The 18,819-nt window shown below is 36.8% G+C and overlaps 1 protein-coding gene across 7 annotated transcripts in view; it reads right to left on the reverse strand.

Moving 5' to 3' along the window:
• Positions 1 to 456: 456 nt before the first annotated feature.
• ADGRB3 (adhesion G protein-coupled receptor B3) overlaps positions 457 to 18,819 on the reverse strand; it is a 443,295-nt gene continuing 424,932 nt past the window's right edge. For 5 of the 7 annotated variants that reach the window (XM_088053237.1, XM_088053236.1, XM_014263310.2 and 2 more), the window contains 3 exons: positions 11,383 to 11,418; positions 3,071 to 3,175; positions 457 to 1,138 (listed from right to left, as the gene is read on the reverse strand). In XM_088053237.1, the coding sequence (XP_087909363.1) occupies positions 950 to 1,138; positions 3,071 to 3,175; positions 11,383 to 11,418 (330 nt within the window). In that variant the 3' untranslated portion in view covers positions 457 to 949. The remainder of the gene's footprint in view (positions 1,139 to 3,070; positions 3,176 to 11,382; positions 11,419 to 18,819) is intronic. The other 2 variants (XM_088053235.1, XM_088053238.1) reach the window with 2 other exon arrangements.

An 18,819-nucleotide genomic window follows, 5' to 3' on the forward strand; every position in this document is an offset into this window, starting at 1 on the left:
GCTGTGCATTGAAACTTATTTTCCATTATTTGTCTTTCTACAACTAGAAAAAAATATTATAAACCAGAAAAATTTTAATAGTATTCTGGCAAGTCCAGTTTATATGGTACATTGTCAGAAAAAAACCAACAACAACCTATGAAAATGCAGAACGGCTACAAGCCTATTAATATGATTTAGAAACTTTTTGCAGAAACTACATACAACATGCTATCAAAACTGTAAATACGTATTCAGTATTCATGTTTTATAGAAAATTTTATAAATATTAAAATTTAAGAGAAACAATATGGAATAAAATGCACTAGGAAACTGATATGTAGACAAAGGTTTATTTACACCATACAACATTTTAAATATTTTATACACAGCTGCAGCAGAGAAAGCTGTTCTGAGCTTTCCAGAGAAAACTGCAATAATAAAGATGTGAAATATATTATTCATATAAAAGTGAGATTATTACTTTATTGCATTTAAAGCAATGAAGAATGTAGCTCAACAGACATTCATTTAATGACAAAAACTTTGCTTTTATATTATAAAGTAAAAAGTGTAGTAATGGCCAAACAGACTGTTATAAACTTTAAAAACTGCATAAATATATACATTGTGCTTCATGGTGAAGTTTTTTGAAAACTAAACCAAATGAAGCTGTTACAACATGAATCGTTGCTTGAGGTTTATCTATAAAGATTACCTTACAAATCCATTCCACGGGTACTTACAACACACGATGGTAAGAATTGTACACCTGGTTCTCCACTAGCTGCACTAGTGGGAATATACTGTACGAAAAAAACCACTGACATTTGGCACAGGAAGAGCCTGACATAAAGGAGTTGCAATGTTCAGACAGAAGTGTCAGGATTGTCAGGATTCCCAAAGTCTTTTTATTGTCAGTGCAATGAATTATTTTTACTTTGTTTCTGTTTTGTTCAGTTCATTTTTGTTAAACTTCTGTTTGAAAGTCACCTTCTTGCACGTCTAAAGGCAAGTTCAGACACTTCTCCCATTCTGCTGGTCTGAGTTCTAAAGCATCTTTTGCCTCTGTGTCTAATACATTTATCGTTGTATAGTGTTGGTAGTCACCTGTGGTTTTGAAACTGTCCCATGGAGCCTTGCTCGGTCCTGAGTTCTCCTGAAGACCAAAGAAAGAAGAATTAAAATCAAGGATGAAATAATGCAGTTTCCATTTATAAAGCTGGTTGCTGACGTGCTCTCATGAGACACAGAAGCTGGAGAGGGGAAATGGCTTTGCAGGGAGCCAGGCTGGCGGGTGCTCGGCACTGCTGCGACTCTTTCTCTGTGAACAATCAACACTTTGGCAGGCTCCTCACCTGAGCTGCCAGCTAAGCCCTTTCTTTCACAAGAACCAATGTGTGAGGAATGGCTGAGAGATCCAGTACCAATAGACATCTTTCTAAGAGTGGGAGAAAAGTGGGAGAAGACTGTAGAAAAGAGGGAGAAGAGAAAGGAAGGTGACTGAGAAGAGTTTGTTGCCTGAAATATGGAGTGGTTTGAAACAGAGACTGCCGGCTGGATTTTAAATTGTGGCAGGTGCATGGCAGAATGACAGAGACCTTGAAAATACTGTGAGAGCCACCTTGCCTTACAGGCTTTCATGTAAATTAGGATTAACAGACTGAAAGGTGGTTATTTTCTACAGAATGATTTTTTTTTTTTTTTTTTTAATGCTAGGTTTTATAAGGTAAAAGGCTTTATGGACCATTTTAATTAGAGATTTCTGCTGTAACATGATGAGTGGGATTTAGTTGTTAAAATCCAATATTTTTGCACCATCTAAGATGCCTTTGGACTTTCTGCTTAATCTCCAACTGTCTTTCATGAGAGGTACAGGTCTCCTTTGAGTCCTGTATCACTGCTGCCTGTACTGTGCTGTAAACCAAGACCTCTGTCTAAAATAGCCTGAGATGCCTATATTTAGGTACCTGGATCACTCTCTGACTGTATCACAAATAGACCATCCCTCTAGGCAGCTTTAATTAGCAGACCTTTCAAAAGCACAGCACCAATGTGAAACAGAGTAAACACAACTCTTTCACTGAGATTCCCTTTGAGATTTGAATTAATTAAAAAATAGCAATTCTCAAGCGAATAGCAAATCTCAAGTAGGGAGACAAATGAAAACTACATGTCAGCTGATCTCAAAAGGGGGAGTGAGTAAGAACTTGATACAGAATAACACATATCACAGATAAAGGTTCATCAAAGAATCAGGGCTAAATTTCTGCTGGATTAAGATGATGTAAATGATGCAAATCCATTGGCCTCACATCTGCTTAATACCTCTTCTTCAAGTCTGAGAGTAGCTCTTCTGAAAAAGTTATAGAATACAATGATTCTAGCTCAGTTCCATTTAATATACAATTTTCACATTATAAAATTATTACTAATCAAAATATTACTGATAAAAATATGTCAGACTAAATTAGCTGTTTTAATTAGGAAGAACCAACTATTTCCTTGCTCTCGTTATCAGATGTAGTCAGGGTGTTATGCATGTGTGTATGAGTGTGTGTATATAAATTTGAATTATGATGATAGCAGCCTCAGCTCAGGATGATTTAATTTTTGCTTTTCCCGTGGTAAATATTTATAAACCTATTATGGAAAAGACATGGCATTACAGAGATCTAGTGTGCTTTCTGGACAATTGCATGTATAGGTACATTTATCTGGACTTGCGTGTAATATCTAATTTATTATCTCCTTGCCTAGCTAAAGGAAAAGCCTTATTGATCAAATTATATCAGTGAGCTGCTTTCCCTGTATAAAGGCCCTTAGACACAGTAGGCACATACAGATTTGAAATGTATTCCCTACAGCTCAATTACTTGTCATCTATAATGATGTTAGTGAGTTAGTTATCGTCTATTGTAGAATGCAATGAGCTTGTCATAGGTTGGATTACTGAAAATAGCTTCGGTTCTCATTTCTGAGGTACGTAAAGGTGAGATCTTCCTGGGAAATGTACTGAAGTCAAAAGCTCTTGTTTCATTGTTGTTGTTTAGGATTCACCATATTTTAAATATAATAGAAGGACACTTACCATACTGCCTGATTTTGGTACATCCCGAAATCTGTCCAGAGTCTGAAATTTCTGATTTAACTCTTGAAACAATTCCATATGCCTCTTTCTTGTATGCATGACCTTCTGCAAAATGGAATATACTTGCTTATATTTATAATTGAATCTGTTTTGGTTTTTTTTTTTCTTTTAAGAGAAGCATTACTTTTTCCAACATAATAAAGTAAATTGAATTTGTCAGGGCCATCTTTTCCCTACAGATTTGAACAATGGAAGTGAATTGCCCTGGCCTTTCTCTCTACTGCATTTAAAGTTCCTCCTTCATACAAGAGACTGTTTTAACCCTACGTTTATTGAGTTCCCGAAATTAGGGGCCAGTGTTTTTATGCTAGCTTGGAAGTATCCTGAGAGTAATGGCAGTTTCTCAGAAGAATATTTCTCTTGTATATCAAGAATATTTTCTAGAACTTCTGTTTTCAGTGTGGATGCTTATATTTTAATTTCTACAGGAAAGCAAGAGCACTTTTTAGTGGTTCCTGTTGGAATAATTTTTATGAGAATGCTGAACTCACGAAATCTTGGCTCAAAATGGAAAATCCCCAAATGTTATGTCTTTTTAATTAGACATCTTCTTGTCATTCAAATCATCATAAAATGCAGTTGAAATTGCATTCATATTGAGAAAAGTAGGCATATTTTTTCAGTTTTACTTGCTTTCTTATTTCATGGCCGAAGAAACTGGAAACCACCCTCCCTCTAGCCCACGCCAAGGGCACTTTTCCACAGAAAGGAATTATATGGCACTCCTGTGGAAGAGGGGGAGACCCCAAAGAGTCCCCACAATACTCACACCTCAGCGCACAGGCCTCAGACATGCATCTGCCTGGGCAGCTACTTGGAGAGTGAAGCATGTTTTCAAGCCTAGATTCTAAACTATGCCCATCAGAGCTGTTTTCAAAGGAATTCATGCTGGGTTATGGATTCAGAGCAGCCTCTGGAGCCAAGCTGAAGGCTGCTTACTGTTTGACCAGTCTCATGGTTTTGTGGTCTGGATGGTCTGGGGCTGGGAGGGTCTGAGTATGCTTCATGTCAGTCCAACAGTGGATGGGCTTGGCTTTGCTTTTCTTAAGATTTGTAACTTGAACTTGAATTACAGCCAGGGCAGTAGCCAGGAAATCTGACAGATGAGGTGCAGGACACAGGCCTTTGTGCAAGTCCTGATTTTGTGTAAAGCCTGATTTTCCCTGGAGTTGTGAGTGAAACCCTGCAAACATGTATGTTGTGCCTGAGTGTGACCCTTTCCATGAAGTTACACCCCTGCCAAATCTAGGTTAGTATTTTTTGAAATAGAGTGACAATAGCTGACTCTCAATATTCCTTTAATAAATGCCAACTTTATCTTTCATTTGCATTATGCCTTTAGAGATTTCATGAAATGTGGCTGCTCTTTTAGCCAGGCATTTCTACTGCTATGTTGTAATATGCATATTAACCTTAATACAGCCACACAGTAGCTTGAGAATTTGTTCACTTCTCAGAAAAGGAGTTTGGCAATATGTCTCACAAAAGAGACATGAGACATCAGCAATTAAAGACCTATTAACTTGAGTTGCAGGGTGAATAAGGGAAAACCTTTTGCAGTATTTGGTAATAAACTCCTTGCAAAAGGTAATTTAACTAGATATAGCTATCTAAATTTATGAGGGGAGTTCCACTTAAGTGACTTCCTAGGGATTCTTTTAAGATATTGATGCCATGGCAGACAGGAGTATATAGCAATTTTCATATACATAAAGTTTTTTTAAGAAAGGTTCTATCTCAAAGACTATTATTGGTTTAAATAAGGAGACATGGTCATGGGAATAAAACAGTTTTGGTGCGCTAAAACACTAGCTCTAAAGAGCAGGAAATAACATAAGGCTGTGAAACATCTCCATTTGGAGCTTTTTTAGTAGAAAGTTGGGAATATAGAGAACGCTACTTTCATATATCTTTTCCTTAATTGTGTACCCAAGATGTCATTAAATAGCAAATATGAATAATGCAAATGTCTTACTCAGTTCATTACATTATTCCTGAGGAGAAGCAGGTGGGAGGAGAAATAAAATACTTGCACCGGGAAGTCTGCCAGAAAAAAAATCTTTACATTTTATTCTTAATAGCAGCATGACTGGTATGAACATGTACCCATGGATCTTTTGGTTACTTTGTGTTTTCCTGGCTTCCATTCCATAATTCCTACCCACTGACACCCACTCCCTCCCTACAGCTTATGAAGAACAATCTGAACTGAAGGTGCAGCAACTTAAATTTCCAAGTTTAACTCTCAATTTTTAGACTTTTAAGTTTCTGGTTAGAAAGCACCACCTTATCTCCTTTCTAGAAAATATGCTCTGTTGGATAACTCTTTCTCTTTTATAAGAAAACAACCTACAAGGTATTTGTAGTGTGTTATTCTGTTTTCTCTATTAAATGGGCAATGTGGACAACACCCCTTTATTAATCTTAAAAATACTAAGTTTTAACAATACAAAGCTGGGGATCTGGACCACTAATACTAGGATGACTGTGGTATCAAGCATCAAGATCTGAAAAGGATGCAAACTGAACTTTTGCTGCCCTTTATTCTTTAAGCACAGCTTTGCAGTTGCCCATTGATGCTGCATCCCTGCCAGAAGCACCAGGGTTAACCACCAAGATGCAGACACACATCTTCTTGTGGTATCTCCTGAAGGTTCCTTAACTCTTGTGCCCCACGCCCTAAAGGTGGTCAAGCTGAGTTGACACCACTTCCACATTTCTACTGCCCCCACTGTTAAGTCAGATAGTGAGTGTGTTTTGAAGAGACGAGGCATTACTCTGATGATCACCTGCTCACAGGAAAGGATTCAGAGTGTGGATGGCTGTCAGCAAGATGGGGAGAACTTCAAACATAGCTCTGTACTCAGCTCCCTTTTTCATTTATGATAGAGCTTTAGCTGAACTCTAACTCAAGACAAATACACTCATGAATATTTCATGACACCCCAGCAGCAGTGCTGTATTCAGCTTAGTGGTTCCCAACATAAGGTCCATGTCCTGTTGGAGTGAGTGTAGTGGAAGGTGACAAAGATGATCAGAGGGCTGGAGGACCTCTCCTATGAATTCAGACTGAAAGAATTGGGGCTGTTCAGCCTGGCAATGAGAAGACTTCAGGGAGCTCTTACAGAAGCCTTGCAATATCTAGGGGGAGCCTACAAGAAAGCTGGAGAAGGACTTTTTGCAAGAACATATAGTGATAGGACAAGTGGTGATGACTTTAAGCTGAAAGAAGGTAGGTTTAGATTAGATATAGAAAAAAGATTTTATGATGAAGGCGATGAGACACTGGACCAGGCTGCCAGAAAAGTTGTGGATGCCCCATTCCTGGAAGTGTTAAAGACCAGGTGGAATAAGGCTCAGCCTGGTCTAGTGGAAGGTGCTTCTGCCAGTGGTTGGGGCTTGGCACTAAATGATCTTTAAGGCCCTTTTCAACAGAGGCTATTCAGTAAATCTATGACTTGTGGTCAATCTCAAAAATAACAATAACATCATCATCATCATCATCACAACTACCAAGTAATTCAATTTGCCTTGGAGACTTTCTACATTGTCACAGTTAAAAATGTTCTCTCTCAAATCTTGTACAAAGCAGCTAAATTAAAAGAACAGATGGGGGAATACCTTCCCAACCCTCTAATGGAAACATGCTGTTTTTTCAAGATGTTATAGTTGCCAAACTTGGGAACAGGAAATAATTTTTCCCTGCAGGCATATTTTTTTACCTTTGCCTTCAAGAGATGTCTTCAGATTAGTAAGAGAATGATTTTAAATTTTTGTGGATTATAATACTATTATAATAAATAGCTATGGCAGATGACATTCTGAAAGAATGTAGCTCCAGCAGTGATCAATTTAGCATTATTGTTGGTGAAAGCCTACTGATCTGTGGTAAGGACAGTCTAGTATTCACACTTGTCCTGTGTATCCTTGCTCTCCCTCAGAGCTAGAGATTACCTGAATCCTATAAGGGCAATAAGGCATTTTCTAAATTATTTGACATAAATGTTGCTAACAGAGTAGATCCAATGAATGGCTGAGAGAAATGAGAGAGTGGGGTGACTGGAGAAATCCGAAAGTCAGACTCTGTTATAGAATTTAAAGGCAATTGTGATCTTGAATCCTAAAATGCATGCCAATAATACTGTTTAGCTCTCCTGTACATTTTTGTAATTGCCAGCATACACCTATTATAAAGCCCTCCTGGGAATTTCTACAGCATCTGTATTTCTGTTCAACATAATTAGAATGAATTTTATTTGATCTGACAGCTAACTGTTAGCGTTGAGACTTAATGAAAAAGCTACCTGTCCAGCTCTAGAGAAAATATGACAGGAGTTGGAGGACACTTAGCTGGGGTTAGCACAGCCTGAGGCAGCAAGGATCCAAAATGTCCAGACCAATAATTTTGCTCGTTTTGGACACCAGACTGCATGAATGAGTCCAAACTTATCTTTATTAATAGCAAGAAAAGAGCTGTAAAGTTGTTTTATGTTGACTGTTCATTTAGAAAACTTCAAAGTTCAACTAGATTAGTCAGTGTTTTATAAAATCTAACTGTGGACAGTATATTATGTAGCAGAAATACTTCCAGCTGACAGGCTAAGCCCTGGTTGGTACACTCTGGTTTTATTTTCCTACATGAAGGGAAAATTTAAGAATGTAATGGTAAGCTATGTAAAAGGGAAAACAAGATACAGATGCACAGTTTTGAGATCCTCCTCTCTAACTAGCTTGAGATCTATGCTAAGTGCTTGCCAGTTTTAATGTCATCCTTTTCTTTCTCCCTTTCTTTTGACTGAGACACGTTTTCTATAACAGAACCCACACAGACACAGGACTTCCATTATTTATAATCCATTGCAAAGGCCCTTAAAACTACATCTGTATTTCTGCATGTATGGAGGATAACAGAAAGAGAATATTTTGTGGTGTTATGTAGTCTTAGTCTAGCTGTGTTCACATTGCATAGCAGCTGGCTTTGTGTTTTTTCTGTGGCTCTTGAAGAAAAACGGCCTTTCTAATTTTTTTAAATGTATTTTTATTGTTTTTATTTCAAATTATTTATGTTAAGGTGAATGTTCCATTGGAAGCCACTAGACTAGTCTTCTTTTATTTTTCTTTTTTTCAGTATGGAACCATGAGTATGTAGTAATAAGTCAAACATGTCCAAGAGTATTCTCTGACAACATCTAACATGGAATGTTCTCCATGAATAGTAAATTCTATTAAATTCTCTTAGTTTTCCAAATAAAAAGTCTAAAACCAAACTGTCTATTGTGAATGGTAGCCAGATTGAACTGAGACCCTTAATGACATTCAAGAACTTCTTGGAGAGACAAGGGTGGTCCAGATAAAACAGTGAAGGTCTCTCTAAAAGTTAATCCATATAAAAGCTGGCATTTTTGGAACCCAGGAATATTCCCTCAAATGTCTAATTTATTAAGGTAGACATAGCCTGAGTATTTGTCTTGAATATATATAGAGACGTGGGAAAGGTTGAGGGCGTAGATCCTTCAGAGTGTTAAAAGGAAAAAGACAGAGGTAGCCAAACTTGTCCCACCCTTGTCCACACTGCATACTTAACATATGATATCTTCAGAACCACATCCACGTCATTCTATGACTTGGTATCCTCAGAAATATGGAAGGGCATTGTCTCAGAGAGTGCCAGCTGGCACTGGTCACAGAAAAAGCAGAGAAAATATTAAACATTTAAGTAGTAAGTTCAATCCCTTTGGCTTGACCTCCAGACTGTATTCCATTTTACAGTCAAGCTGCTCTGGGATATCCAAAGAGCAGCATTTTGGCCACACCACACTATCACAATACTTTTTGGCTTTTTTATTTTATTTTACCTTAGAGAGCCATGCTATGTGTAAGGATATAGGAAAGCTCATAGACTTAATCAGAAGAATCATAAAGCTGGGGGTGAGGTGGGATTAGTCTGCATCAATACTTGTAAAACACAGTAGCAACTGGCACAGTATTGCTGCTGCTCTCAGTTCCTCAGCACTCACTTCCAGTGGTCCCATCCTTTTTCTTTTCACAAAAAATACATTTTCCTGCATTTTAATAGTAATTCTAAAAATACTAGGCCATGGAATATTGCAAACAAGTTAAGAAAAAGGTGTAAATAAGCAGCACCACAAAGCTGGGAGGAGTGGCTGATACTCCTGAGGGCTGTGCAGCCCTTCAGAAGGACCAGGACAGGTTGGAGAGGTGGGCAGAGAAGAACTGTCTGAAATTCAACAGAGGAAAGAGCAGGGTCTTACATCCAGGGAAGAATAATCCCCTGCACCAGGACAGACTGGGTGCTGACCTGCAGAGGAGGCCCTGGGAGTCTGAGTGGACAACAAGCTGTCCATGAACCAAGCACTGCCCTTGTGGCCAAGAAGGCCAATTGTGACCTCAGGTGCATTAGGAAGAGCATTGCCACCAGGTTGAGGGAGGTGGTCCTGTCCCTCTACTCAGCCCTGGTGTGGCCACATTTGGAGTTCTGAGTCCTAAGTTCAGGGCTCTTCAGTAGAAGTGAGACATGGAATTCCTGGAACAGGTCCAGGGGAGGACAACAAGGATGACTGAGGGATTGGACCATCTTATCTTACAAGGAAAGATTGAGGGAATTGTGCCTATTCAGCCTTGAAAACAGACAACTGAGAGTGGACCCTATCACTGTCTATCAGTATCTAAAAGGCGGTGTTGAAGAGGTTTCCAGGCTCTTCTTGGTGGTGCCAAGCAACAAGTCAAGTGGTAAAGGGCAGAAACTGATGCTCAGGAAGTTCCACCTGAATATGAGGAAGAATTTCTTTGTTGTTCAGGTGTCACTGTCACAGACTGCCCAGAGAGGTTGTGGAGTCTCCCTCACTGGAGCTATTCAAGAGCCATCTGGACATAATCCTGTGCTATGTGCTCTAGGATGACCCTACTTGAGCAGGGAAGTTGGACCACATGACCCACTGTAGTCTCTTCCAACATGGCCCATTCTGTGATTCTGTGAAACCACATGAGTCAAGAGAAAATGTGTAATGAGAATCCTTTTTATTGAGATAAGAATGTGTACATTGTTGGTGTTTATTTGGTGTTGGATTATGTTCCTGTTGGATTATTCCTCCTGTCAGGAGGAATGTTTTGGTATCTGTTGCCACAGAGAATGCGCTCATTGTGATATATCTACTTTTCAATGACAAAACCAGTAAAGTTTAGAATTCTTTATATCACTACAGTTATAAAACTTCTGACTGAATTTAATTTTAGAGTTGCTTGTACATCAGAATTTCGTTATTGTTTAATGTTTTTCCTCTTCCTTTCTATGCATTTATCCTAAAGCATATTTAGGGTAATTGCAAACAGGGGAGGTTTTGATGTTATGGTTGATATGTGCTGATCACAGGCTTTCAAATTTTAGCCCACGATGTGTAGGTTCCATACAAATATAATTGTTCAGCTTCTTTGGAGACACATAATGAATTATATCAAACTACCTCTATGCATGAATAGACAACCTATGTGAAAACCCCAAATTATGAACAGCCCCTTGAAAACTAACTGCTGTATTCCTTTGGGTAGAAGTCAGAGAAAAAAAGTTCAAACAAATCTCTAAGAGACTTAGTGATACTGACTGAGATAGAACAAAATGGTCATTAATGAGCACAACTAAATCTTCTCACTCAACAGGGTCTAAGTTGGAAATTATGCATATCCAACCTAAAGAACCTTACATGAACTTAATTTTTTATATAGTATGTGATCTATAAGCTTTGACACCTGCAGCACTACATCATTCAAAATTTGACACATTCATAATCACTACTTGAATGTGAAAGTCATATTTCAGTAAAGTAGTATTGAAGAAAGATAAAAGAAATTATTGAAAATCTTTTGAACAAAGCAAACTTCTGCTGTGATTTAAGCTGTCCTATAAAAGTGTCACACTTTTTCAGTAAGTAGATAGCCAGAAAAAAAAAATAAAAAAAAAATAAAAAAAACCAAACCCAGATGAAAATGAAGAGGCAAAGAATTTAAAAACTGAAATCATGATGGTTAATATTGCAATATGACAGTTTGATCTCGAAATATTTTGCAAACAAGTTGCACCAAAGTAGTTTTAATGAATTGTTCATCATGTTCTGTACAGTACCAATTGAACAACCCTATTGCATCTACTATGCCAGAAGGCTAAAATCTGCTAAAATGAACACATTTATTTTTAGGAAAATACTTTTAATATTCAGGAATAATTCAGTAAAACTTACTTCAAAGTCAAGGTCCGAATAACGTGATTTTCTTCTCTATTAAGCAGTAAAAAAAAGAAAAAAGAGTTTTTATTAACAAGGGGACTATTCAAATCATATTAATGAGTCTAAATAACATTCTTGTCTTCCTATCAGGTATATATTAGGTATTTTGTAAGAAGATGTAGATTTTATCTAGATAATTTAAGATTAATGTGTGACTTCACATAGTTTATTAGACCAGTATCATCATATTTTATTCTCTGAAATAAACCAGACTGAATTTTACTGGGATGCATAATGTGCATGTTAATTGCATGCAATTAAACCTGTTGGTGTATAAAATATTTCTATACTTTCTGTGGTATTTGAAAATTATCATAACATTTTTACACAGATGCCTATACATATCTATGATTTAGACTTTTTATAAGTTTACAAAAATTGATTCTTTCCTACATCAGGCTTACATTGGTACAACTCCATTGATTTTAATGGAATAAATGACAGCAAAATCAAGCCGAAGCCATAGCTTCAGCTTGTTTGTTTGCAATGACAATCTGAATGGAGAAAGCAATGACTTTGTTTTAAACTTATGGCAAATCTGATTCAAAGCATCTGATATAAAGCAAGAATGATTTACTAGTGAAGTAACCACTTGTATAAAATGCAACAGAATATGATTGCTTAGACATGTTACAAATAATTTAGCACAGATTTTTTTAGATTCAAAAAGAAACCAATTATAAAGTCAAATTATATCAAAAAGAAGCAGAAATATTATAAAGAAGGGATAAATAGATATATTTTTTATTTTAAAGTTGGAAATTAAATGGCTTGCAATAGATTAAAGAGATGTAGAAGAAGAAGCTAGGTTGTGAGAGCTGAAAAGAATACAAAAAAACTTCAGAATGAATAAAAAGATAGATTCATCTTCAGGAAGGACAGTTAAGGAAGCAAAAAGTACTCCCATACTCAAAAAGGCTTGCTGCTGAAGTTTAACCCTAATTTTTATGATAGGGTATGATGGTGAAGGAACCTTTTCACACTGCATTTAATTTCTTCAGTGAAGAAGAATCAAACTTGCTAAGTCAAGAGGAAGAATGTTTCTGATTTTGATTTTATTTGGTTTAACAAACCTGCAGGTTTTAGTAAGCTGCTTTGCTTTACTGAAATTGAAAGGAATGATTTTACAAGTCTTCCAGCTGTAAAAAGGGAAAAATGTTTGGCCTCTGAGTCCTTGATTATACTACTTTGTGACATGTTGTCTGGTTTTGTAGTAAAATTTTAATGCTCCAATCCACAATAATATAAGGAATATTACTGCAACACTGTCGACACTCTGATGCCTAAAGGGCTCTGAGGCTCAATAAAAGAACAGTCTAAGTTAAAACAACCAACAAAACAAGCTTTGGAGAAGCTATCTTTAATCATCAAGGCTTGATTTAAAGATAATCTAAGCATTTGTGATGAGGAATGATCTACTTCTAAGGTAAAATTAGACCACATCTACCACTGAAAAGGCTCAGTGGTTAGAAAATAAGAAACATGTACAACAGATAATGAGGTGAAATTTACAGGAGTAGCTTTGAAAAATGTTTGAAAAAGCTATTTTAAAGCTAGAGTTCAGTAATTAACCTGATACCTTTGAATCTTAAGGAAAAAATTAGAAAATTTAGGAAGAAATGTGCTGTTTCCTAGGTATTGTGATTTGTAAAATTGAAACATTTGTATTTTGCTTTAAGTATGCTTGACTGCAATGAAAATATTCCTGGCATAGCTGGATTATTAGGTTTTGCACCCAGACAACTCCATCACTATTTACATGGTGAAAATACATATCCAACAGACTGCAAAATATTCAGCTGTGCTACTGTCAGAGAGAGGCAAGTATTGCAATTTTGCTGTTAGTTCACACCAGATATGATCAAACAGGTCATATACCACAGGATTCTCTCAGTGAGGATTTTTCTAGGGCTCAGTAATACCTATCACAAAAACATTTTTTTTAAACTAATATAGGAAGGAACATAGATTTGTGTGCTTGTGCTTCACTTTTTTTGCGTGGCTGCATACAATGAAATACAGCACAAGTGCTGCATGAGCATATCCTCCTAAAACATAAAATGTGTGTAACTGCCATGGGAACAGCAAAGTCCTGCAAGTTTTGAAAACCAAAGGATGCTGGTTATGAATGTGATCCTGAGCCACGGAAAGTTATTTGCAATATTGTCACTGACACCACTAGGTACAATCAGGTCCTCCTGGCTGCTGCATCATTGCCCTGACATGACAGCAGTGTTATTTTTCGAGAGAGGAAACATATTCAGAAGCATGAAGTAATCTGGGAAACTTGCAAGGATGAAGGAGTTTTCCTTCAGTCTCAAATGGAAGTTGAAATTTTACTCAACTGTTCTATTTTCAGTATGATATATAACAGCCATGAGAATAATTACATTAATTGTGACTGCATATATTCTGTTTTTCTCATATGACGTTTGTTGTGTCTCTTTTGGCTGACGAAAATGGAGTTTTCCACACATACCTAAATGCTTTCAGGAATCAACCATCTAGCTCATTCTACACGTTAAACTGACAAAAGGCAATTGAGTGCAGTAAGGGGGGGGGAAATTTCCTTGTGTCAAATGAGCTGCTGAACTGGTCACACCAAAATGTTTCTTTTCAAAAAGCTGTTCGCTTCATGCACCTGCAAAATTAAGACTAATTTTAGCAACAAAAATTACACTGGAAGTTGGTGGGTTTTTCCCAAGGATCAGCTGGAGATTCACTTGAGTATTAATGTTAAAAGAATACAACAAAAAACTGTCAAGGATATTAGCTCTGGGTTGTCTCATTTAGTATTTTGTAATTGACCAGGTTCTGCTATGATCAGGACTGATACAGAGAGGGGCAAGTTTAAAATGACATTTCTACTACAATAACTTCCATAAGTCTTCAGTAGTTTAAGGATTTCCTTGGGAGGAGCTTATTATGAAATCTAAAATGTGCTGGGATAGTGAATTCCACAATTTAATTATGTAAAACATGACAAAGGATATGATGTTGTTTATCCCTCTGACATTTCATTTGATGTTCCTCTTTTTGGTATTACAGGAGATGTGAACAGTTTCCTATTTGCTCCTCACTCATCTGTTCTCCAAGCTGAAGTGCCTCAGATGCTGGAGAATTGCAAGGGTTAGTAATAAAGGGACTATAAAAAACTGAAGATCCATGCCTTTAGTCAGTGGCTGGGATTTAGCTGGTATAATTCTGAAAAAGTGAGGGGTGTGGGTAGGCTTCAACCATGTACAATTACAAATGCTACAAAAAAAGAGAACAATTTAAGCAGGCAAGGGTGTGATAGACCTCTCTGTCAACTCCAGTGACAATTCTGCATTGCTCCTCTACAATGGAAGAAGCCAAATCATGCCTGTAAACTGGGAAAATTTCAAAGGAGATTAGCAGCAAAAAGAACTTTTAGGAGGAAAGGATAAAAGAGTGATGCAGATTTGTGTAACTTTGTCTCTGGAAGAAGCAAACACAGAAGCTTGTACAGAACCCCTAGAAGGATATAAACACTGATAAACAAAACTGATATGGGAAAAACCTGGAAAAAAATCAGAATTGGTACTGGGAAAAAAGTAAGTTTATGTAACTATGCAATAATAACTAAGGGAAAAAGTGGAAGCCCTTCACTCTGGTCTTGAAAGTGAAGTTTGACTATGTTTTAGAAAAATATATTGTAGAAAGTTTTCTTGCATTGATAGAAAAAATGACCTGACAAGAATTTTTCCATCTCTGATTTCTATGGCTCTTTAATCTTATTTGATAAAACCCATTTTATGCAGGAAAAAACCCCTACCCTTCATGCCAGAGCCAAAATAAAACTCTGTGAAAAGAGATTTGTGGTAGTAATTTATTTTAAATCAATTTTACTTTGTGCTAATCATGTATAGCTTCTCTGTGTAATTCCAAAACAACTTTAAACTCTGCTGAGGGACAAAAATAGAATTTTGAAGAATAATTTCCATACACCAGCACACACTAATCTGCTGGCACCAGGAAAGAGATGCTCCTGCTAAAAGACTAATAAAATCCTTCTCCATGTCTGTAAAACAACAAATTCCTGTTTTTCTCCTTATTCTATTCTGCATTATGTCACTATCTGATTAATTACATCAGATATTCCTAAAGATACATTGCATTGTGCAAAGCACAATTGAAACCAGAGATACCATATTATAGTGACGGCTCATGTTTCCATTAATATAAAGTCTTGTTATCAGCAGTTTATAATACACTCTGAGATGAGATTTGACATATAAGATCTTAGCCTGAGGAGGATTTTTTCTCCAGAACAAAAGTAAAGAAAAATCTCTTATGGCCCTCAGAGATATAAAGGTGGAATGTGGATAGACATTTTTGGTTTAAAATGCCTTTTGTGTGTATATAACTGAAAAACACTCTAGTTTTTGAACGGAAGATTGTTGGCTACTAGTTCATGAGCTAGACATAAAGCCAGGAAATTTTCATGAAAAAGTGAATTTAATGTGGGAATTTTAGGTCTTCGAAACATGCTAGCTAATTTAGTACATCAACACACAGCACAAACATAACTTCAAAGATCTCACTTTAAAAGTATTCTGACAAATTATTGTGGCCTGCTGCTCCCTTTCTTTATAAGGCTGCCTGCATATTTATTTACTCAATCAACTAAGACCACTTGCTTTGTGTTTCTGAAGACTTTGAGGGAAAATGTAGCACTTGTTAAATAGACAATTATAATATGAAGTCTGCAATATATGCTGCACTGTATAATACTGACTAAAATTTCAGTTCTTCACACCTCCAGTTACTACAATAAACTCTACCTGATTCTACCCCCACTTCTGTAAGATAACCTGAAAATAAGCTGCATCAATTTCTGAAGTCAGAGGACTCTCAGACCTACTCAGTCAAGTGAAAGAGAGGGTTGTTATAGAGCTAGACCTCATTTTACTGAGAGTCACAAAATTGGCAAGAGCTGTCTCCACAGTTTATTGAAGAATGAAATGAGGAATGGGAGGGATAGGAATCTGAGATACAGAATGCCTGAAAATAAATGCAATGTGGAAACATGATATAGAAGAATTTCCTGTGGTGCTCGTCTCTCTATTTTTGTTCCCTCTTTCTTTTACTTCTCATGTCATAAATCAAAATGACTTCATAGCATTTTGCTTTTGTTTTGCCTGATGCTCTGGTACTTTATTGATGAGATTGACTACTTTAACTTCGTATTTTTTCTCTCCTTTCCTGGTTTGGGTACTATTATTATTATTATTATTATTGTTGTTGTTGTTGTTGTTGTTGTTTTAGACCTTGTTCCTTCCCTGCTGTTTTTCTCTCTTTCTTCTTAATACTTTCATTTTTTTATTGTTTTGTTTTTTCTCCATTTCTACCATCTTTCCCACCTTTTCTTTAAATGTTTTTTTTTCTCCTCTTCATCTTTACCTATCTTTACTTTTTCTTTGCACTTCACTCTCTTTAACACATCCCTGTATTTTCTCAACTGTAACAGTATTTTCTTCACTAAGTCCCCAGTCAGTGATTTGGCCAAGGGCCTACAGAGTTGACTGTCTTTGAATGTATTAAGAGCACTCATAAATTAATACAGAAGGATTACTTTGGTCACATAATCAACCCACTGCACATAAAGATCTCACAGCAGAATCTGAGACAGAAAAATAAAGTAGATTTGAGGCTGGAAAGAGAATTCCAGTTCCTTAGACGACAAATAATTCATGAAGTCCTTTCCTTCCTGTTCTGATAAAGCAGAAGACATCTTGTCCCCCTTTAATAAATGTTTCTGTTGCCTGTCTTTGTGTGTTCTTAATTTTATACTTTTTTATCATCTTTGTGTTCTTTCAGGTCTTTTCCATTTCTGCTCACACTACATTAACCATAGTTTCCTTAAAAGAGCCATTCATTCTTCTTCCACAAAGGTAATGATATAAGTCTCTTCACAGGTCTTCTTCATCCATTTCTTTTTTGCCCAATAAGAAGAGATTCATTTGGAGATATGTTTCTGGAGATATGTTTCCCAGATCAGCTTCTTCCTCTGCATTTAAACCTCCTAACTTTCCTCTGCATCTAAGTGTCTGGGAATGCAATTCTTCAAAGTAATTTCATTTTAATGAGCACAACACTCAGTGTACATTTTCAAAACAAAAACCATTCCAAAAGACTGTGTTGAGTGTTTTCTTCATTAAAATCAAAACACTTTGAACTGAAGGAGCATACTCCAAACCACTTTGATGCCAAGGTAGCAAAGCCAGTTTTAATCCATGCATATAAAGGATGTTCAGGAGATTAACCAGATGTTCGATTAGTCCTCCTCAGAAACTCCGTGATGTGCTAATATGCCTGCCTATGCCTATAATCACATAAGTACTGTTGGGTGCATACCAAATAAAATAAAAATCACCAGTTTGTACATTGTGGATATGCATATGCATATCCTTAAATTTATATTTACCTAGGCAATACTTGTATGTAAATATTATGGCATTTTCAAACTATCTTTTGAAAGCTAAAATTCTTCCAGACATAATAAAGCATTAAATTGTTCACATCTAAGAATTTCCTTCAGAAGAAAACATAGATAAAAGTTTTAGAAGAAAGTTTGCGACACACAGTAGGATTCATCTGACTAAATTTAGTCATCAACATCAACATTTTTGATGCTTGTATTTGAACTACTCATTCTGGCTTCCTCTGTGGAAACTGAAAAGAGACACCTGCACTGAGGCATGTCATTTACTTCATCCTGGAACAGATGTCTAAAAGTGGCCTAAAAATGGCTATTTGTCTCAACTGACTCTGTAGGGGAGCCAAATGTGAAGAGCTCTTTTTCCATTTCAGAAGGGGAATGCCTGCATTTAGGCAAATAATGGTAGGGGCAGGGGTGGTGGATCCTCCCTTCAGAGTCAGGATATAAGTTTTTTTTGTGCTGACACTGTAGCTGTGTTCCAACTACATGCTGATAGGAGAGGGAAGATTTCTACTGCTCAGGATCTTCTCTAGAGCTCGTCTACCCATGCTCTATCAGGATAAAGGTGGGCAGGGTGATCTTCAATGTCTTGCTGCAGGTTTTGCTGTTACATAACGTCTGACAAAGCCCTGTCTTTAGAAAAGTTTTTCCCCTGCCCTCCCTTTTTTACTTTGTTTAAGGCAAAGTTAACAAAAGTTAATCCAGCTGGTCAGTTCCAGCCAATAACATTTTGGGCTTTACCTCAACCCTTACTTCTTACACACTGTGTATGTAAAAACACAATCACGTTCTTCATCTGGCTGGATCTGCTTATCAGGAACTGCTTGAGACTCTGATTTTCTTCTATATACAATTTTCTTTCATGTTCCTATCTTCAATTCAGTGCAGCACATCCTTATCTTCAATTCCATGTTGCACATCCTCATCAA

Source organism: Pseudopodoces humilis, chromosome 3 (genome assembly GCF_049639895.1).
Source record: "Pseudopodoces humilis isolate 2021_Gansu_Grassland_sample_001 chromosome 3, ASM4963989v1, whole genome shotgun sequence".
In the NCBI taxonomy this organism is placed as follows: Eukaryota; Metazoa; Chordata; class Aves; order Passeriformes; family Paridae; genus Pseudopodoces; species Pseudopodoces humilis.